Genomic DNA, 23558 nt, shown 5'->3' on the forward strand with positions numbered 1-23558 from the left:
TTATTGCATGCAGTGTGACATCAGCACTATACCTGGTTATAATGCTTTCTTATGGCTTGTTGGCTGTGACTTTGAACAAATACTAAAGTCTTTCCAGGACTTGGCTTCTTCACCTATAAAATGAGGGTGGCCCATCTCCCCAGGACAGCAGGGAGACTTGAGACCACAAGCAGTGAGCGCTCAGAGTACGGTGCCTGTTGAATAGTCACTCATGTGACACCCTTGTTTGTAAAGTACATTTGAGCCGGTGGAAAGTTTCGAGCCCCTCCCAGGCTCCCAGCTTTGAAGAGTCTGAGAAACAAATACAAACAGTGGGGTCAAATAGCAGTTGCTTAACTTGTCCTTGGCCTGAGATTATTAACATGAACAACCTATCTGCTAGGCGCCTATCCAACATACAGCCAAGGCTAGAACACATAATATACGACCTACAACAACAACAATGGCAATGACAATGACGACAACAATTACTTCCAAAGAGGTGTCTCATGACCAGGCTTAGCTGATAGAGACCACAAAGTGAGCTCCACTGAGTCACTAATCAGTCAAGCATACAATTTTCCAATGTCCTCTGCTGCCCACACCTGGTCCTCTGCCAAATTCCGTGGCTTCTTTCTTTATATCCTTAAACACCGTTCCTTCCACTACAGTTACACAGTACCTCCTCCTAGTCACCACCCAGCCGGTGACTCTCTCCATCTCTTCTCTCTAAGTACTGCAGGAAGTCCGGGAGAGTTGGCTGGCATCTTGTCTCCTTCTGTCTCACGAAGATACATAGCCATTAAGATCATCTCTCACTCTTTTTCAAGTTAACCCACCTGAATCCTTTCTTCGAGAAGATTCCTTTTCCCCTGCTAGGATGTTCCCAGCCTTGGCCTGCCTAAAAGGGTAGAACCCTGCTATATGTGGCTGCCAAAACATATTGGTTGGAAAGCAGCCCCAAACCAGCCAGTCCTCACAGCAGGCCTTCCTCTCTCTCACCTGGGAGCCAGATCTGAGAGAGACCACACTGTGGAAAATCTCCACTTCTTATCCCACCAGCCTCAACATGGGATAACCCTGTATTCTTTCTCTTTCCCTCAGCACATCTGAGATCGCAGCCAGGGGAGGACAAAGATGGGGGAGAGACATAGTTACCACTGAAACAAGAAAGTTGTTTACAGGCTGCAAACACAATTAAGAAATTCCTTAAAATACTGTATAGAGTAACAAGTCCCTTAACAAGCTGCATACCAAAGTATTACCCTCCAGATTCCAATTTTTTATTAGCTGTGCTTACAAGCACATCCAAGGATAGGGTATCCTTAAAGACAAGGACAAAGAGGCCCACGAATGAAGGGGAATTCAGTAGATTCTGTGAAGGATTTCCCAGGCACGACCATGTTTTGTTAAGGAAGCACAATTATTCACTGTATACTGAAACCACACTTGTGGCTTCTCCTTGCTTAAACATTTGAAGCACGTTTTTTTATTTTTGTTTTTGTTTTTGTTTTTTTTTGTTTTTTGTTTTTATTTCAAGCCCAATTCTCTAGCACACTTGCTAGATCAGGATAGAGCTTGGGACTTGAATTAATCAAAATGGTGTCCTTCTGGTGTCTGTATTGTAAACAGGACACAAAAAGCAATCACACCTATGGTTTGCTTTCTTTCTTTCCAGGGCATCTTTAAAACGAAAACCTATCCCAGGCTTAGGCATACAGAGAACAGCTTTGCTCACATTTAGTTCTATCAAGACAATCTCTCTAAACAGGCCCTTCACCGAGGGAAGCTCCTCCCCCCTTCCCCCCCCCCCACCTCAACACACACACACTTATTTTTAAACTCAGTGCAGAAATAAATAAGCACAGCAAAAATTCGTGTGTGCATTTTCTTCCATCCTTAAAACAGAAATAAGATACCACAGGAACCTTCCTTGGGAGATACAATAGTAGGCTCCATTCATAACTATGTGCTCAACTGTAATGTCTAAATTCCCTGTTTGTTTCTTGCCAAGATTTCTCTCTGACCTTCATAATGGCCCCAGTTGGATTTCCTGACTCCTCAGCCTAGAGTTCTCTCAAAATGAACCCTCAAACTCAAGTTTTTTTTTTTATAGCTGTCCCCAACAAAGGACTCACTTTCTTAAAATGTATTCATTTTCATGACTCAAAATACATTTCACATAAATTAGTAAGAAGTGCTAATTCCTTAAATAAAAGGAGTGACTTTTCCAAACAGTGGGGTTTCTGGCAACAGCAAGAGCCTTTCAAAGCCCATAGGAGCAGCACACGCCTGCCCAGTCCTGTGTCAGCAAAATCTGTACCACAAAGCAGCTATAAAACCAGCTTGCAGGATAGCTGAAAGGAAAGTTTCAAAGTCCATTTAGTCATAAGTTATAAGACAGAAGAGTGAACTAGCTCAGGGCCGGGAGTGTGGCTCACTGGGAAAGTGCATGCGTTGCATGGAAGGGGTCCTGGATTCTATCTCCATAGTACTTAGTACCCATTACTTAGTACCACATCATCCAGTTCCTAGTTGGGCTAGGATACACCACCTTCAGTCCCCAGCTAAATGTATCTGTTTTGTGGTCAATACCAAAGAAAATGGACACATGGTCTGAAATGTAGCTTCTAGGATGGCCCCCGGAGGTCTCCTCTTCAGATTCACAGCCCTGTGCAAGCTCCTCACTCTGAACATGGCCTAGCTTTAGAACTTGATTCTAATCAGTAAGACATACCAAAAGGGAGAGACATCACTTCGGAACGTAGGTTATAGACTATCCTGCCTTCTGTCGTGAGCACTCACTCTGTTAGAAGATGCTTGCTAGCTGCGCCCCAGTGACTGGCACCTGAGAGGAAGGCTTCTGCCCACCAGCAGATAGGAATGGAGATCCTTGGTCCAGAAGCCTGGGAGGAACGGAGTCCTGGCAATAGCACTAAACGAGCTTGAAGTCGATGTGCCCATTGGGAGCCTTGAGATGCCTGCTGCCTCGTGGGAGACCCAGGACCCAAGCATCCACTCAGGCCCTGACTACATAGACAATATCTGATCCTGGCATCCCACCAAGAATCAGTTCCTCTGCTTTACGGACATCACTGAGGACCCTGTCCATGCCTGCCTGCCTAAAAGAACTTCAATCACTTTTTAAACATAATAACACATCATATGGCATCCTATGATTTCTTTTTAAAGTGTGTCCCCATCACTATGTTCAATTTTAGAACGTATTTTTATCATCCTCAGCAGAAATCCCGACCCATCCCGTTAGTCGCTGCTGCCTGCCAGCCCTCACCAAGCCTTACCAAAGCCTTCGTCTCTACAGATCTGCATATAATACCTTTGATGTTCATAATTATTATAACATAAACCTGGCCGGGCGGTGGTGGCGCACGCCTTTAATCCCAGCACTTGGGAGGCAGAGGCAGGCGGATTTCTGAGTTCGAGGCCAGCCTGGTCTACAAAGTGAGTTCCAGGACAGCCAGGACTACACAGAGAAACCCTGTCTCGAAAAACCAAAATAATAATAATAATAATAATAATAATAATAATAATAATAATAATAATATAAACCTGTGCATTCTATTTCATATGGAATTTTTTATATTTTTATATTTTATATATTTCATTATGCAGACATACTCTATTTTGTTTTTTCATTAATTTGCTGTAGATGGACTCGAGTTGATTTTTATTTTTTACTAATAGAAACAATGGTTTATATCCACACTTTTGTGTGGATATAGGTTTTCAGGGCTCAAGAGTATGTACCTGAGATTGGGATTGTTACATCCTATGGCAACTCTATGCTTAATAATTTAAAGAATAATTTAAAGAATGCTGGATACTTCTAAAATAGCAGCATTATCTTACAATCCAACCAACAATACACAAGGCTCCAAGCTCTGCATGGCTTTGGTGACATTTGTTACAACCTGTCATTTGTGTCACAGCTAGTAGTAAAAAATGATAGTTCCCTGTTTTGATTTGTAGTTCCCTAGTAATCAGTGTGGAATATCTTGCCACACTTTTACTGGTCCTTTGTTTATCTGTTTTAGAGAAGTCTGTTCCTAAACTTTACCCATTTTAAAATTAGACAGCTCTACTGGTTTGTTTGTTTTGAGATGGGGGTCTTCCTTTGAAGTCATGGCAGGCCTGGAACGCTCTATATATCGACCAGGTTGGCCTTGAACTCACAGAGATCAGCTTGCCTCTGACACCCAAGAACAAGGATTAAAGTTGTGTGATACTATGCCCTGATGACCTCTCTCCACTTTAAAATTAAGCTCTTAGCCTTATATACTACAAGCCCTTAATTAAATATACTGTCTTTGTACTTCCTAGTTAATTTTCCATGCGTGCTTTAGCTGTATGTCTGTCAGTGCACCACGTACATGCCAGGTACCCAGAAGAAACTGGAGTTATAAATGACTGTTGCCCACTATGTGGGTGCTGCGAACAGAACCTGGGCCTTCTGTAAGAGCAGCACCTGCTCCTAATCACTGAGCAGTTCTCCAGCCCCTGTGCTTTCTTTATGGAACCTTCTGACTAAAAACAACAACAAAACAGCAACTGGAACTTAGCTGGAGATTCACTGGGTCTCTAGAGTAATATAAAACCTTGTGTGTACATGTAAGTACGCATGTGTGTTTTACTGTGAATGTGGGTATTTAGGTGCCATAGCACAGGTCCAGGGTCAGAGGGCAACCATGTGTGTTGGTCTTCACTGGCTTCGAGACAGAGTTTTATGCTGTTTACCACTGAGCATGCCAGGCTAGATGGCCTGTGAGCTCCAGGGTTCTTTTAGCTCTGCCTCCCATCTCACTGGAGATGACCACGCCCAGCTTTGGGATCCCAGGAATCTGAACTCAGGTGGTCATATGTGTGGCAAGAGATGCTAAGCCATCCTCTCAGCTCTGAAAACTTGATATTCCTACTCTATTACTTCATAGACACTATTTTAAAAAGACGTTTTCTTCAAAGAATCTGGGATTATCTTCATGACAAACTCATAAAAAGAGAAAAAAAAATATTCACTAATGAATTCCACGAATACCGAGGAGGTTAACAGGCTGTAAAGGCTCGTCTTTGCCACTTTTGACACACTGAACAGAAAGCTACGCTTGTGCAAGTGCATACCACCAGATGTCTGGTCCAAACCAACATTCGCAGAATACTTTTCCCTTTTTCAGTGATTCTTTAAAAAAAAAAAAAAAATCAGAAGGAAAGTGAGGCCGGTGGCAGTGTCTTTACTATGCAATTTACAGAGAAAAGTGGGTTTTCCCCAAAGGGTTAGACAACCTGCCCATAGTCACACAGGCCCAAGGTAGGGCCAGGAAATCAGGTCTACCAACTCTGGGTCGCACTCCTCGGTCCCACGGCGCTCTTTCCTACTTACGTAAAAAAACGAAGCACATATCTACGGAGTGGAACGCAAGTCACAATGAAAAGCGAAGTCCTCCCACTAATTCTCAGACTTGGTCATGGGATGTGTGCGCCATGCTTGGGTGCCTAGGAATCTCTTCCTTTATTTTATCTTTTAAACAAGAATTTGACTAAGTGTGTGTGTGTGTTCAATAATCTTAGGCTGACAAGGAATCTTCGGTGTTCTCTGACCTAAATGCGGACTGTGTAGACATGTTAAATAATAATCATGCGGCACTGTTAAAAGCTGAAACAACACTGAGAACTCCCAGCAAAGCAACGATGATGTCAAATTAGACCCCAGGCTAGTATTATATAAAATAGGAAGTAAAATCCTCTTTCTTCCTGCTCATCGTTAACACTCATGTGCATTTCACTGTGTGTTTATTGGCTGTGTCGATTAAGAGGGCACCTAGCCCTCTGTCTCACAAAGCAGTATATGAAATGCTAGCCAGTGTAGCATTGGCTCAGCAAAGGGCAGAGTCCTCCGGATGCCTCCGATAAAGAGGCATTTGCTCTTTGGACTCTTTATCTTCACTTTCTCTTAGGAGAACTCAGCCAGCATTTACTTCCGAAGAGTCTAGAACAGTCAATGTGGTTTTTTAAACAGCATACCCAGTGCCCACACACCCACAGGTTAAGGAGATTGCGGTCATAAACCTGCTTCATAGTTTAGTGGCCCATGGACTTCAGTCACACAGATTACTGTTTTATTGAACATTTACTGTCACAGGCAGGAGGTGAGTACAAAACCTGAGGACACTCTTGGGGAGAAGAAGTTGAGTTTAAGTTACTGTTGACACCCCTGGTCTCCAAGCCAGTGAGCTGCAGCATCTGAAATCTAATTGGTCCTGTAGTTTCCTGGGAGGCTCTGAGGGAGGGAAAAGGAAGACTTGCCCCCCTGGCCCTTGACCTCGCTCAATTCTCCATGAGCAGAAGTGGTATCTCATTGGTTTACCACCAACCAGTCCACCAGTGAGCTATTATCCAGCATATGCCCAGGTGAGTGTGGTGCCCAACCAGCTGTGATCAAGGGGTGATGAATAAACAGAGTGTGTTCAAATCTAAATTATAGGTGACAGTTAAAGTGTCATAATAACCCCAGCCATCCATAATCCTGATAATCCTTTGAGGTTGTTGGTCCACTCTGGACTTTCTTGTCATCAAATCCCAGTCTTACCCCACGGCTTAGCTCCATGAACTAGGATACAGACAGACAAAGCCCGGATCTTACCTCTTGGCTTCCTCTAGGTGACACAGGTATTCATAGGCGATGTTCTGTCGCCTCCTCTCATCCATCTCCTCTGCAGACAGCCTTTCATCATCCACGATTGCTAGAAACACAGGGGAACAACACGTTCCTTAAAAATGCCTTACTCATGTTAATAGCACAGTAAATTAGACCTCTACTTCATGGTTTTATCAATAAATATTTCTTCATTTCATTTGCAAGGGACAGATGCTAGCTCAGGTCATGTTTTATGTCTTGACCAAGAGCTGTGGTAAGTTTAATTCTGTAGATAGCACTCTAAAAACGGGTTTCATTCTGATACATATGCCACTACACGGAGCGCAAATCCATCCTCACCTCCTCTCATCCCTCCTCCTTTCTCCAGCTGGTCCACTTCCTTCTCACTTCTGCTCTCATCACTTACACACACACACACACACACACACACACACACACACACATAGAGATAAATACACTGACACACACAGAGATACAGAGAGACACAGAGACACACACAGACACACACACCTGCACATACAGATATATACACAGACATGCACACACACAGACATGCACATGGAGACACACAGACACACACACCTACACACACATGCACAGACATGCACACAGACACACATACACACACACACACCATTAAAGGAGTCACAGCTTCAAGTCTGAACACCAGGCCACTTCCTAATTGTTCTCACTCAAGTTGTCTCCTCTCTCAGCACTTCCTATATTTTAGTTTACTTTTAAAAATGATTGATTGAATGTTTGTCTGCATGTATGTATTTTCACCGCATCTGTTCAATGCCTGAGGACATAAGAGAGTGTCTGATCCCCCTAGAATTGGAGTTATGTATGGTTGTGAGCCACCACGTGAATGCTGTGTACTGAACTGGGGTCCTCTAGAAGACTGGCCAGTGCTCTTAACTACTGAGCTGTCTCTGCAGCCTCAAACTGCCTACATTTCAATAAAAATAAAAAAAAAAATCACAGAAGATACATTCTATGTCACAGTGTGCAGCGTGCTTCTCATAATAAGGTTGAATGTTCTCTGAAAATAATTGGTAAGTAATCTCTTATCAAGAAAGGCTAATAAAATTGCCCCCAAATATCTGTACGAAGTCATTTTATTTTGACCTGTTTGTAGAGAGACAAAGGAAGTTAAGTTGCAAACGCAGGACCATCCAATAGATTCTGCTCTTCTCACTTTAATTAGTAGGCTTGAGTCAAAACACCAGTCGAGAACTAGACAGACAGGAGTGCTCACCCTCAGGGCATCCCCATGTGGGGAGTCTCTTTCCTGCAGCTTCCGCTAGCCTGGCCCACTGTTCTCACCACACACTTCAACCTCACCTGCCCCTCGGTGTGCAGAGATCTGTGATGACCTACCACCCAAGGGCAAGCCTAAGTTATGAGACTGAGAAAGCCTTCACAGCTGCTGGACTCCAGAGGGTGCTGCAAAGACCTTTGCCTTACTCACTGTTGGTTCACGTAGAGACTTCTGATAACAGCTCTTGGCATGAAGAGTGGCCCTGCCATTGAAAGAGCCAAGATGAAGCTAATAATTCACAGCGGACTTGACTTTCCTGCCCACAACGTACTTTCCCATAAGTTAGTGTGTGATTCTCACAATCAGGCGAGGCATAGGCCCTATCTCTTACAAATTAGGAAGCCAAGGTCGATGAGGGGAATGGGGATGCCTACAGCTATTCTCTGGACCAGTGACACAGCCAGGGCCTGAAATGACATCCTTTGGGACCACAGTCCGATGTTGTCACCACCACACCAACAATGTCTCCAGGGAACCCAAGGCACAGGTCATTCAAAGAGTCCCTTCTCTTGGGAAAAAAAAACAACAACAAAAAACCCCTTGAGTATCCATGATTTCTTCTGAGGGGCATTTTCAATCACTGCCCGAACTCCCCAAGAAACATGACTTTGTGGAGAAGCGTTTCCTCCAGTATTATGCCAACTGGCTGGCAAGCTCGGTTGGTTAGAGAGTGGTGCTACGGAGAACAAAATGCTGAAATCGGGCTGATACAGACTCAGAGACGGGAGCGATTACATTCTATGGCACTCGTGTGAGAGAGCTTGTGCAGAGACACAAGAAACAGAACCAAAAAGAGCTTCCGGGTGGAAATGGAAGGAAACCCGAGTCCAATGCCAAAAACACCCACACAATGCAACATAAAACTAGCCCAAGACCTACCCTTTGGTAAGGTGCAGCCACTGTTTAACTGCCCCTACCCACTCACTACCTGATCCCTTCACACAGATACCAAGGCCACCACATCCTCTGATTTCAATCCATTCATCTGTTCACAAATATTTGAGTGGCTGCTTGGTGCCAGCCAGTTCGGACACAATGTATGACTCACAAGGTCTCTTCTGGAATTTTTATTACAGTTGCACAACTGAGATTTGGCATCATGACAAGGTGCTTGGGTTTTGGGAAATACACTCCAGGGAGGGTTGGCAAGAGTATCCATAACCGTGCTGGCTTCATAAGATGGCATCATTTGGGTTGTACGCCTTTAAGGAAAATCAGATTAGAAGTCTGATAGGAATAATCAATTCGGAGAAATACACCCACCATTTAGTATTTTAAGTACACATTGTTATTCTGTGTGACTCAAAATTCTCTACCAAGAATCCTAAATATCCTCAGGTATGTAATTCAGTTGGGTGTGGAGCCATATTCTATGGTTTGGGAACTGCATCGCCTTAAAGGGAACACCTAAACAAATAAGAGACAGTGGTGGTGCACGCCTTTAATCCCAGCACTTGGGAGGCAGAGGCAGGCGGATTTCTGAGTTCCAGGACAGCCTGGTCTACAGAGTGAGTTCCAGGACAGCCAGGACTACACAGAGAAACCCTGTCTCGAAAAACAAAAAAAAAACAAACAAACAAAAAAAAAAAAGACCTGTTCTCTCAGAGCTTAAGTTTATAGGTGGTGGGCTGCACTGGTAACCAAGGAAGACACAAGAAGGGACAGAGGCAGAAGGACAGGATAAAAGGATAACACAACCAAATTCTGGTTCCATGCCAGCTGCCTGAAGCCTTCCATGGCTATTTAAACTCTAAAGGACCCCATGGAGGGGGGGTGGGGGAGTGTTGGCAAGCCTGCAGCATGTCACAGAGATGCTGAGGCATACAGATGCCCTAGGAGACAGCAGGTACACAGTGAGAGCTGCTTGGGCTTCAAGGCATAGGCATCAGATCCTCCCAAGTCTCACGCTACCAAGGCCATTCGGGTTAGGCAAAGCTGTAACAGTCTCTAAACCCATATTTTAACAGAAACACACACACACACACACACACACACACACACACACACACACAAACAAAAGAAACTGCCTAAATCTTCAAATTTAGCATTGGGGTAATTTCTGAGATGTGGCAAGACCAGGCACTGAGGGTAAGTAAGCTACCAGTACAAACAACTGTCACAATCCCGTCTCATTCTAGTGTCACCAGGGTCGAGAGGCATTAAGAAGCATCTATGTCACATCTAAACAGGAAAATGGAATAGGAAATAGGTCGGGCCTTAGGAAAATAACCGAGCCTTTTCTGTAAATGAGCTTATACTGGCCAAGACCCACAGAGAAGCCAGCATCATGCTAGCAGATACGCCTGCAATCCCAGCAACTCGGAGCTGAGGTCAGGAGCTACATAATGAGGCCAAGGTTGGCCTGGGGTACATAGCAAGACTCTATAAATAAAACACACAGAGAAAGAGAGAGACAGAGAGACAGAGACAGAGAGAGACAGAGACAGAGAAACAGAAACAGAGAAACAGAAACTGAAAGACAGAGAGAGGATATGCTAGGGGATACGGGACAGAAAAAGAGACACAGAGACAGACACAGAGAAGGAGAGAGGGTTCTTAGATCCCATGCATGCAAACATATATTGTGACCATTAAACCTGAGCATGCAGGTCTGAAGCGGACACTCATTGCTAATTCTCACAGACCAAAGGAGAATTCATTCTGTCCACTATAAACTTAAACAGGACTCTATCACTTCTCCAGAATTTAGAAACCCAGTACAGATCATGATGGGGTTAAGGTGCATGGGATGAGAAAGGGAATCCTGGGGCTTCTCTCAGTTTTGGAGAAGAACAAAAGCCAGCGATTCCTAGATTTGGGGTTATTCTAACGCGCCCCCCTTCGAGCTTTGTATCCGCGGAGAAATCACGAGACGCAGAGAACAGGTAGTTACTGTGAAACGAGGCTTTTTAATCTTTATCACCCACGTGGAGAGACGCGGAAGGGTCGAGCTGAGGAAGGGGTCCCGCTTAAGTACAGTCCAGAGTGACGTATTCACTTTTGATTGGCTGTTCGCTCACCACCCAATATGCCTCGGGATTGGCAGTGACTAAGGAAGCCTATCTGCCTAGCAACTGCGCAGCTAACAGCAGCTTCCTACAGGTTATATATTTTTTATTTGTATAATAGTAGTTTTTCAAGAACTATTTTAGAAACCAAATTATCACTTGCTGTCAGGAAGGCCCAGGGAATATTCCATCCGACTACTGCTTCCTTTTCACACCTCATCACCCACATTCCTCACAGATCTCAGTGAAGAAGAGAGAGTGTTAAGTTTCCAGGAGCAAATTGAAAGTCAAGACTCCAATGGAAGAGGGCACTTTTTAAATCTGTTGCTACTGTTTCTAAACAATGGGGAGGAACTTAGCTCAGTTCACTCAGTATGAGCCCTGTGCTCATGGGGTTCACTGTTAAATGTCTAAATTATTTAGATCCAGTCCTAAGGTGATGCATACTATTCTCTATAAATAACTCAACTTTAATGCCCTCTAAGAATAAGGCAACGTTAGAACCACTAAACAGACTTCCTAAATTAAATATCAACAGTCTCCTGAGCTGATCCTAAGAAAGTCACTAACTAGTACTTGTTCCTGGTCTCTCAAAAGCCACCCACCATATGCTGGTCATGATGCTACAACCAGCTTTGGAGAGGTAAAGACTTGGAGGATTCTGAGTTTGAGATCACCCTGGGCTACATAGCTAGTTTCACACTAGCAAAGGGATGGGTGGTAAGATGCTATCTAAGAAAACAAAACAAAAAACCAAAACAAAAAAAGCAAAAACAAACAAACAAAAAAACCCCCCAAGAAAACAGATAATCACCCCACACAATAAAACATCATGGGATAGTTCTACAAAGCTGAAAGATTTAGAAGACAGGAGGATAATGAATCATACCTGGTCTTTTTTCCCCCTTGATTCACTGGAGAAAATAAATCAACAAAGCACAAAGAAACCAATGGTAAGCACAGAAGAAAAGACAATTTCTTGGTTCTGAATGGAGTTCTTCCCTGTGCATCTCATAGTCTGAAGGCTGGGATTCCTTAGTCTTTTCTTATGCACACAGGAGAAAAAGCATGGATGGTTGACACTTAGTGAGGCCAAGCTTCATGTATGTTATCTTTTTGTCCCCACATTCCTCTTTCTGAAGGAATACCATTCTCTGTTGTCCTGATGGGAGATAAACTTAAGAGAGGCCATGTGGGCTCAGACCATGGGAGATCATAAAGAAGTCAGTGACAGAGCTGGAACAGGGACACACCTGTCAGTCACTGTCACTGACACCTCCCTAATCAGTGGACAGATGTATGTGGCTTCATTGTTTTCACTAGAAACTACATAGGATGGATGCTACACTCTCTTCAGAATGTAACACTAATTTTTTTCTCACATGGCTTAGCAGAAGGAGGGGTAGCAACTTGGCGGTTAAATGTAACTGCAAGAGTCTCACACTCTCGTGTGTGTGTGTGTGTGTGTGTGTGTGTGTGTGTGTGTGTGTGTGTGTGTATGCGTGTATGCCTTTAATCCCAGCACTGGGAGGCAGAGGTAGTTGGATCTCTGAGTTTGAGGTTAGCCTGGTCTATAGAGTAAGTTACAGAACACCCAAGGCTACACAGAGAAACCCTATCTTGAAGGGAAAAAAGTCACACTGAGTCAAGAATTAATACTGGACACTCAGTTCCTCATCTGTAAAACAAAAATAATACTACCTACCTTATGAAGCTATTGTATAAGAATCATATACATACATCCATACACACATATATAAACACATGCATACATATACATATAAACACATGCATTCACATACACACACATAAATACACATATACATATATGTATATACACACACACATATATATACAAAAACCTACATACCACACACATGCACACAGCATATATATCTATATGACATATCTCACTATGTCATCTACAGAAGCCTTGAACTCACAGTGGTCCACCTACCTCTGACTCCCAAGTGCTGGGATTAAAGGTTTGTGCAACCATACCTTCAGTCTAAGAATCATATTTTTTTTATCTTTTATTTTTAAAAAGGGAAGGAAGAAAGAATCAGAATGGAAAGGAACGCTGTGAACTGCTGACTTCTGTACACGACACGGCTGTTGCAACCATAACTTCATAACAGCAATGGTTACTTACAGGAGACTTGTATAAGGCTGGACCAGCAACATGTTAGCATGGTTGGGAAGGGGCTCCAGCTCTTCCTGAAGACCATATGGGCAAGTTAACCCTTTCTGGGAAAGGGGAAGTTATATTCAACAGTGGTATAGGCATTGTTACATTGCCTTTGTTCAAGTAAATAACCTTCCATCCAAGCTCACACAAGTAATCTTAATTAAATCCTAAGTAATCCTAAAGAAAGTAGGAGCAGGACTTTCAAGGTTGGAGATATACATGGATAACAAGGAGACATAATCAAAGTACATTTTATATATACATATGTATATGTATATATATATATGAAATTATAGTTCTATAAACATTAACATTAAAATAAATAGCCACACTATTGCCATTAAAATAAACAGCCATTAAATAAATGCAAAATAATTTACAGCTAGCAACAAATTATTACAGCAGCTAATTTTTCAAGAGTAATTAAGATAATATTCACTGCACTTACTTGATGACTTAAACATCTATCTCCCATATAACTTGCAAACAATGCACTTGTGCTGGTTTGAATGAGAATGGCCCCTATAGGTTTGAATACTTGGTCCCTAGTTAGTGGAACTGTCTGAGAAGGATTAGGAGGTGTGGCCTTATTAGAAGAGGCATGTCTCTGGTGGTAGGCTTTGAGGTTTCCAAACCCACACCATTCCCTGTTAGCTATCTCAGCTTTCTGTTTGTGGATCTGGATGTGAGTTCTCAGCTACTGCTCCAGCACCATCCCTTCCTGCTACCATGTTCCCTGTAATGATGGTCATGGATTCCAGCCCTCTGCAACCATGAGCCCCAAATTAAACATTTTCTTTGTAAACTGCCTTGGTCGTGGTGTTTTGTTACAGCAATAAAAAGGTAACTAAGATGGTAGTTAAGCACGCACACATTTAATTCCATACATCTGTACACATAATGACTATATAGTCTGTATAATTTAATTAAAAGTATATAGTGTTATATTGTATGCATTTTATTTAAGCTGAAAGCCAATAAGGAAATGCCAAAATACAAGCAGAATGTTTCCAAAAGGGCAGCTCCAAGACTTTATCCTTATATATTTTTTTATTCTTATACATCTTCCAAAAACTCTATACCATTGGCATATGGTCCTTTAAAATGTCAATATTAGAAAGAAAAAAAAATCAATTGTTAAAATGTTCAGCTACAGAAAAATAAGGTGAGGATGAAGCCCCAATAACAGGTGTGGTCCAACAGTCAACTTTTCTCCATCTAACTCAACCATCTGATCATTGAGAGAAAAAGATTGCTGTCACTCAGAAGGTACAATGGGTAATGTGCCAGCTTTGCTGTGTAAAGACAGGCAATGACAGAAGCTCCGGGCAGCAGCAGATGACTAACACTGGGATGTCCTTTCAGTGTTCCTCCAGAAGGCCCAGCTGCCTGGAGAGAGGCAGGACTGGTAAGTGGATGAGAGAAAGCAGGTGGGGGAGGGAGGGAGTGATGGGAGACCCAATCTGGAGACTCAGGAGAAGGCTCCAACAAGCCTGTGCAACAGGCAACCCTGGAAGTCTAAATTCCAGAGGAAAGAAAAATAGTGTGAGCTTTGAATGGGCAGGATCTGGCAGGGAGGGGGAGGGACAGGATGAAGCAGAACACTGAAGTGGGTACGGGGGAGGAAAGAGAAGGCCAAAGAGTAACAGCCAACTCATTTTGTGACTTTGGATGGTGAAGGTGGGTACAGCACATGGCTCAGCACCAGAAAGTCACCAAGTGTGCCAATTTGCATAAAGACAAGCTTGCATAATTAAGGGGAGGAAATACAGATGCATCCCACTGTTCTGAGGATATACTAAAGAGCCAACTGAGCACAGAGACTTTGTTTGGAAGGGAAGTTGAGTCTCACAGGCAGTTAGGAGCCTGCTGGATGCAGAAGGGCTCTATTAATGCAAGCATATGCTGTTCATTAGGAAATGAATTAGCACCTGATCTGGGACAGTCCACTCATAAAATATTGCCAAAAAATCCAGCCCTCAAATGGACCATACTATGCAAAAGGGAAAGTGTTGACAAACAGTCGTGGAACAAAAATACATTTCAACATGACTGCATCCTGGACCAATGCAGATTGGGATAGCTCTCAAGATGCAAGAGTCTCTCTGGCTTCAAGGAAACCATGAATAGCGGCATCAGTCAGCACATGTGTCCTGTGTTCAGGAGATGACTTTTACAAGAAATCATAACACAAGACCGAAAGGGCCAGGGTCAAGCAGCAGGCCTTGAGCCTAGTATGCCGAGCTCTTTATGTCCATGGGGGTCATATGTGATTCAGTATACATGAGCTCAGATGACAAGACTAGGCTTTAAACAGATGGGTAAGCTGCCTCCACTTACCTAAGACAAAAATGGGTTTGCTCAAGGACCAGGGCTAACTGATTACAAAGCTGGCTTGTGTTCAAAACCTCCCCAGGGGTTTTGTTTACTTTTCCTCTGTGTTTCTGGTGGCAAGCCATTGTAACAGGATTGTAACATTGTAACAGTGTTGTTCTGGTGGCATGCCATTGTAACAGGATTGTAACATTGTAACAGTGTTGTTCTGGTGGCATGCCATTGTAACAGGATTGTAACATTGTAACAGTGTTGTTCTGGTGGCATGCCATTGTAACAGGATTGTAACATTGTAACAGTGTTGTTCTGGTGGCATGCCATTGTAACAGGATTGTAACATTGTAACAGTGTTGTTCTGGTGGCATGCCATTGTAACAGGATTGTAACATTGTAACAGTGTTGTTTTCAGACACAGGTATAGAGAGGCTGAGGAGGAAATGGCCTGGCTGGGGTGGCGAGTTGAACTGGTAAGAATGGCTGCGGCTCGTGTACAGTTTGCAGGAGCAAGGGAATGGATACGACCCTTGACTGTGTAAACTGGAAAGTGTACAGATGACACAGAGAACATTCTCTCATGGGAAGCCATTGCTCTGCCAGGGCAGAAAACCTACAAACATTCAGGTTCTAACACCACTGTACTTGGAAAGTGGATGGTCCCAGGTTTTAGAAAGTACATATTCTTGTTAACAGAAGGCAGACACAAAGGCTTTCGGTCTGACGCTTACTCAAAACTCAGAGAGCTGGACACAACACACAACAGAATACCACCACCTTAAATATAACACACGCTGTTCTGCTCCAGACTCAGTCTGAAGACGTAACCCATCCCCCTCAGGCACAGCTTTCTTGGCTGGGGACTGGACCACAGTACTGTATGTAAGTCCCCCCTCACATGTGTCTACTGCAACCCAGAGGAGACAGCCAAGCCTCAATCTATCTCTGGGTATCAGCCACGAGTCTCTCAGAGGATTTGAACACAATTTCAGAATTAAGCCATTGTTTCTACTCCAGACATTTGAGCCCTGCCAGTGTTTGTGAAGCACAAGCATCCGCAATTATGGAGCCAAGCAGGGATGGAAATGTCTCCTTTTTGATGGTCTCCTAGGTGCAAAATGTTGGAAGAGAGTTACAGAGGTTCAAAGTGTTCAAACTCACTCCAAATGCCTTATAATTAAGGCTGATGGAGGCAGTACAACAGGCTTCTTTGGGTTTGCGGCAAAGTCCCTAACTCATGGCTAAGTAGCCAGAAAGCACTTCAGCCAGGAGAGAGAAGGACCAGAGTGGGATGAACCTGGGACTGGCTTCCAATCCAGCAGGGGAAGGCACATTTCACAGCAGAGGAAAGTTATGCAGTCACAAGCTTTCATACTTGGAAAGAGAACAAAAGAATTACAGCACAAAGAATAGGAGAGCCAAGGGGAATGAGAGGCTGCCTGATGAAAGGATTAATCTGAGTGGGCTTTCTTGACGGATGCAGGGTGAAGTCGGGCTCGAAGGAGGGGAAGAGAAAGGGATTTAGTGGGAAACAGGCATGGGAGTTAGGTATGGTGGCTCTCGTCTGTAATCCCAGCACTCAGGAGATGATGGCAGAAGTTCAAGGTCAGCCTGGGCTACTTATAGCTAGGGCTATCCAGCAAAGTCTGGGGAGAGAGAGAGGGAGGAGGAGGGGGAGGGGGAGGGGAGAGGGGGAGGGGGAGGGGGAGGGGGAGAGGGAGAGGGAGAGAGAGCAGAGGGAGAGGGAGAGAGAGCAGAGGGAGAGGGAGAGGGAGAGGGAGAGGGAGAGGGAGAGGGAGAGGGAGAGGGAGAGGGAGAGGGAGAGGGAGAGGGAGAGGGAGAGGGAGAGGGAGAGGGAGAGGGAGAGGGAGAGGGAGAGGGAGAGGGAGAGGGAGAGGGACGCAGACCTAGTGATAAGAATGAGAAACCCATGCTCTGAGCGTTTAATTACAGGTAGGGCTACACACCTACCATTTGGTAGGTAAGAGGCAGGGGGAATCACACATTTAGGGCTAGCCTGGGATACTTAGATGGGCTTTCTCTTAAAAGAAAAAGGAAGAGAGAAGAGGAGAGTAAGAAAAAAGAAAAGAAAAGAAAAGAAAAGAAAAGAAAAGAAAAGAAAAGGCATCAAGAAATGGTAAATAAACCTCAAGATGTACTTTTGCTTCTTGGTTTCCAGTCTTCTGCACTGTTTCTCGGCCTTCAAAGCCTGTTTAGCAAAAACTCCTAAGGCAGCCCCTACCATCCGGGCCCTCCCCAAGGTCTCTGAGCTTCCCAGGGTGGGAGCATGGAACTACCCAGAGGCTGTGTCCACCCTGTCGGTGTGAGGCCTGTAGCTGTGAGATGACAAGATGACCAAGTGACATCTCAAGCTCAAGGGGCCAAGCAGAGCTTCACTCTATTGTAATGTGTTCTTCCAACACAGCTAACTCGCCCCACTTAGTAACACATAGCTCTGTAGCAGAACCATGTACAGTTCCAGGGACAGCAACTGCAACCTCACAGACACCCCAGTCATCATTAATTTAAATAGGCAGGGCTGGTGACACAGCTCAGTGGGTAAAGCACTTGCTGTGCAAGGGTGAGGTTCTGAGTTCAGATCCCCCACCCCCACCCCAGCACAGGCCACCACAACAAGCCAGGTATGGAGGTGTGCACCTGTAATCTCAGTGTTGGGAGGCAGAGATAGGCAGATTCTCTAGGCTTGCTGTATACCTGACACAGAGAGCTCCAGGTTCAGGAAGAGACCCTGTCGCAAAAAGTAGGACGGAGAGCAATAAAGGAAGAAGCCTGGCCTCCACGTGTGCAAGCATTAGTGCAGGCACACAGGCAAGCGTGCGCATGCACACACACGCACATGTGTCCACACACAGTCATGCACACGTGTCTACACACGCACCCACACACACGTGCATGCACACACACACATACGCACAGGGGCACACAGGCACACACTCCCCCACACACTTAAGACAAACTCCTCACTAGTGTTCACAGTGCACTCCATTTATTTCCCTGGGCAACATGCATAGAGCTGCATCCATGGGAGTGGGGCCGAAGACAAAGGAAATGCCCTTGATCTGTTCTTAAAATCTTGGTTCTCAGTCCCTCCACTGCCGACTTGATGCCTCCGTCCATGTGTGCCATTTCATGTTCTGAGCTGCATTATTCTGAACCATTCTAAGTGATCCTGGGTCATGCCAGGCAATAGAACATTGACTAAGGCCAGTCCTATCTCCTCGATGCTCACACAGGCACAAACTAAGACAGTGTCAGCACACACACACACACACACACACACACACACACACCTCCTCCAGCTTATCCTCTCTGCACAGTTTTTCTTACTCTGGCTTACCAAATTTCACTCACAAAATCCTACACCCCTGGTTTATTTTTATGTTAGACGTAGACCTAGACTGGAGAAATGTCAATCATTTCTCCAGGTCAGGATTGCCACGCAATTGGCCCAGACTGGCAGTGAGACTTCTGGGAAATGTAAAGCAGCCATTCTGGACACCTTGCTTTCAACACAACCCGGGACTTCCTGAGCTATAAATTAAATAGCTGCCATAAGCACAGGACAGAAGCCGGGCAGTGGTGGCGTACGCCTTTAATCCCAGCACTTGGGAGGCAGAGGCAGGCAGATTTCTGAGTTCAAGGCCATCCTGGTCTACAGAGTGAGTTCCAGGACAGCCAGGGCTACACAGAGAAACCCTGTCTTGAAAAAACAAAAACAAAACAAAACAAACAAACAAAAAAGCCACAACAACAACAACAAAAAAACATAGGACAGAGCCAAGAACTGGGAAGATGACAGAATGAATAAGATTCTCTTGGGACACGACTTGAAGTCCAGCTGCCATGAGCATCTTCTTGTTGGCATCACCAGTCAGGGTTTTGGTATTTAGTAATAATGGCTCCCTGCCTGCAAACCCAGATAAGCCAGCCAGCATTCCCAGTGTGCCTGGAATACCTGTGAGCTGCATGGGCCTGCACGGCATGGACGCCTGGCTCAACAGTGTGTGTGAACAGACTTCACACCCAGCTTTCCAGGCTCCAGCACACAGGGCTGTGGAAATTCAGACCTGCAAGCTCAGCCAGAAGGTGGCATTCCCAGGAAGCCCTTATCCCAGCCTCCTGACCTGTATACAGGGCTCTCCAGAACCTGGTTAGCAATGACCCCTCACACACCTGTTCCCTTGGTTCAGAGTTCACAGAGTAAGGACACACACCAAGAAGAAATGTGGGGCCAGAAAGAACCAGAACTCTCTCAGGTCACTGCCTTTCCCATTTGGTTTCTCGGGGCTAGAGTCCCCTCAAGCTGGATACTTGAGGCACGTCCCGAATTTGAGTATTACAAAGTACTTGCAGAAGAATAAGTTCATTTCATGTTATAGATACAACTTCACAAACCCATTCTTCACACACTAGCACCTAAGCCAAAAGGTCCTCTGTGTTCTACCTATATTCTTATCATGGACTTATTGCCTGTAACTTGCTTTTCTCCTTCAAAGCAAGGAGCACTGGGTGTGGAGAGGGGGCAGGGATCTCTCAGCTCTGGGAAAGGCTAAGCAGAGGCTTCTGGTACAAGCTGTACTGGTAAACATCGATTAACTGGCATGTGATTAACCAGACTTGGCTTGTCCAAATGTTTTACTCCGCCTCTCTCTCTTTAAAAAGGTTGAGATAACAAATCAGCAGATACTGTTTCTATACATAAAATTACACATAGAAGAAGAAAACCAGAAAATAACAAGTAGTGGCCAGGGTACAGAAAAATAGGAGCGGTGTGTGTGTGTGTGTGTGTGTGTGTGTGTGTGTAAAATGATACAGCCTGTGTGGACAACCTGCACACTCTTTATAAAAGTCAAATAAAATTGACCACAATAGTATAGCCTATTATAGCCCCAATAATCCCACCTCTGGGTACCGACTCCCCCAAAATTGAAAGCACATGCACTAACACTCATGCTCACAGCAGTGATATCCAGAACAGCCCAAAGAAGGAAACAAGTACATTATAAACACAGTGTGGTGCAGACAGGTAAACAGACTAAAACCTGAGCCACACTACCCCATGACTGGGCCTTGAGACTGTTAACCCAAGAGCTATAGGGCGGTCACAAAAGCCAAATCCGTGTGATCAATTTACGTGAGGTGCTCCTACAGACTGTGAGTAGAACAGGTGTTTCAAAGGGACGGGGAAGGAGACAGAAGGACCAGTGCCATCTGTACCATGTCGACTGAATGACACTTAAACATGGCCTGACTAGTATCATAATTGAAAAGTACCTAAGTGGTATTTCCTTTATGTCAAACACCGACTTCTCCACACGTGTCAACTCATTTGATGTTCTCAGTCACAAGGGAAGGTGTAGTATATAATCACCCCCTTCCCTACCACCTCACTGGCCGCCACACAGCTGGCCTTCGGCTCCAAAACCGTGTCTCGGAATACTGGGCTGCTCACATGACTGACACCACCAGGCCTGGGGGACTACCAATTACGTCACACAGAATCAGAACGAGAGTGATGCAATCACACCATCAGGAGGCCCAGACACCAGGCCACTCAGCTCCCCCACCATGGAGTCAGTTGCTTTGACTAATTTCACAAGACCAGGCCTGAAATTAGAAAGAGAAGATCTCTGGACTAGTTCTCCTTTTAAGACAAAATGTCTGTCGGATGACACCAGGAAGATAGGCTTGCCTTTTTATATTTCATATGCTAACATTGCATATATATATATATATATATATATATATATATATATATATATATATATATATGGTTCACAGAAGGTGTGGCCTATGAAAGAACCCAGGAGACCACAGGATGAAGGTTCTACATTGGCTAGAAGTAGGCGGGCTGTGCTCTCCCGCTCTTACTTCATCAGCTTTCAACAAGTCATAGATTTATTTTATCTTCCCTTATCAAGTTCTGACCACCTGTGATGGGCTTCTCATGCACACAAATACTTTCTTAAAGTAAAATGCTGTTGTTCTCAACCACCAGGAAGGTAGGGACCAGAAAGACAGTTTGATCAGTGAAGTACTTGTCCAGGTCAAAAGCTGGGTACTATAGTGTGCACTTGTGATCCACTATTCAGAGCAGAGACAGGTAGATCCCTGGGGTTTGATGTCTAGACTGTCTAGTCAGTCCATGAGTTCCAAGTTCAATGAATGACACTGTCTTTAAAAAAAAGAAAAAAATAGAGAACCATTTAGGAAAACTTTGACCTCTGGCCTCTGTGTTCAATCACACACACACACACACACACACACACACACACACACACACACACACCTAAATACATTGGTTAACAAAGAGTTCAATAATGATTACATATATATCCCATTGCTCCTCAAGGCCCACTCGGGAAAAGTCAGTGAGGATCCTGTCACAGTGCATGCGATGTGTCATTTCTGCTCAAACCAAAAATGCCTTTCGATTACTGACTGCATTCTATGACTCTCTCCCCTACTTCACACTGGAACAAGAATACCGCTGGCCAGATACAATGACGTGCTTAGCGACGTAAACCCCTCTAGATCCGGGTTGAAAGCTCTCTGCCTTTTACAGTATGTTTCAATTTATCGCATTAAGGATAAGAACATTCTATTATGTAACCACAATACAAGTATCCAAATCAGGAAATTTAATATTGAGACAACAGTATTATCTATACTTGAGAGCTAACTCTGAGAAATGTCTTACGCAGCTTTTTCCTTCTTCTCCTTCCTTCATTTGTTTTGTTTGTTTGTTTTTTAGGCACTGGGCACTGAACTCAGGGACTCGCCTCTGAGCTATATCCTTGGCTCTGTGTGTCACTTTCTTCCTGCCCTTTGCCTTTGGCTGTCCCATGTCTCCCGCTTTATTGATCCAGAAGGCTGCCAGCTTTTGTCTTCTTTCATCTTATGTGTTTAAAGGTTCCCAGCCACTGGTTTTTACCTTGAACATCTGTTGATCTCAACTGGTCGATCTCTTTGTAACAAGTAAGCATCTTTGCACTTAAGCACACGTGTAAAAGGCAAGTTCTATTTGGCCCACACATCACATGACTTGGGATTGTCACCCTAAGGGTGAGGCTAACTTTAGTCACTTGATTCCAGGGATATGAGCTATATTTCTCTACGCCTGTGGGGAAACACTTTAAGATTGTATGAATATCCCTTTATTTATGAATCGTATATCTGTTAATGTGGGCAGCTATTGATTTTCTAATGCCAACGTCTCTTCCACTATTGTAAGGAGGGGCCTCCCCTTCTCCCCAGTTCCTTTGTCAGTTTAGACCTGGGATTCTATATTCAATCTACCTGATGTCTCTGAATTATACAGAGTGGATACATCAAAATGGCATTAAGCAGGAAAAAAAATGATCAAGAAATAGCTTGTAACATAGGTCTAGAGTCTAACCAGTGTCATGTGATGAGCTTCTGCCACAAATCTACAGCCACACCCACTCCATGGTGACCCCCTCCTGTGTCCCACAATCATCCCTGGTTCCTTTAGGCTCCGTGCTCACAGTCTGACACTCAGTTCCCCATCTACAGCCGGTGCCTTCTCCCTACCAGCTCTGACCTCCCACGAATACACAGTGGGACAAAGTTAAACTTTACAGTTTGTAAACCTCTCATAACCTCTCCATCCACTTCATATGCCAGATTACTACTATATTAAAATGAGGTTGTATAATGAGGGCACGCTCTAAAAGCCTGGAAATCATTAATGTGTATATGCCCTCACTATAACTCACAGTATTTCCATCCCTGTGGGGCAAAGGGCACTCCCACTGCTCAGTCCATTCCGGGAGCCATTTTTCAACCAAGATGTGGGCTGGACATATTTTCATCTTGTATCTCTTCAGAGTCATGCAGGATGACTTTGGCCATTATTCTTGGTACCATTTGTTTGATGTTTTCTAGCTAAGAAAGAGAAAAGGGATGTGGGGCTATACTGAGTGATGTAAGTAGAGCCTCGGGAAGGCGGGGGGGGGGGGAGGGGGAGCTGGTCTTTTAAATCGGGAGGGTAGCATATGAGGCCAGGTGTGTTCTCACATC

The 23558-nt window shown here is 44.4% G+C and overlaps 1 protein-coding gene across 2 annotated transcripts in view; it reads right to left on the reverse strand.

Moving 5' to 3' along the window:
- Iqgap2 (IQ motif containing GTPase activating protein 2) overlaps positions 1 to 23558 on the reverse strand; it is a 264536-nt gene that overhangs the window by 209656 nt on the left and 31322 nt on the right. For both annotated transcript variants that reach the window (XM_076927203.1, XM_076927202.1), the window contains exon 2: positions 6635 to 6734. In XM_076927203.1, the coding sequence (XP_076783318.1) occupies positions 6635 to 6734 (100 nt within the window). The remainder of the gene's footprint in view (positions 1 to 6634; positions 6735 to 23558) is intronic.

The sequence above is a fragment of the Arvicanthis niloticus genome, chromosome 29 (genome assembly GCF_011762505.2).
Source record: "Arvicanthis niloticus isolate mArvNil1 chromosome 29, mArvNil1.pat.X, whole genome shotgun sequence".
NCBI lineage: Eukaryota > Metazoa > Chordata > Mammalia > Rodentia > Muridae > Arvicanthis > Arvicanthis niloticus.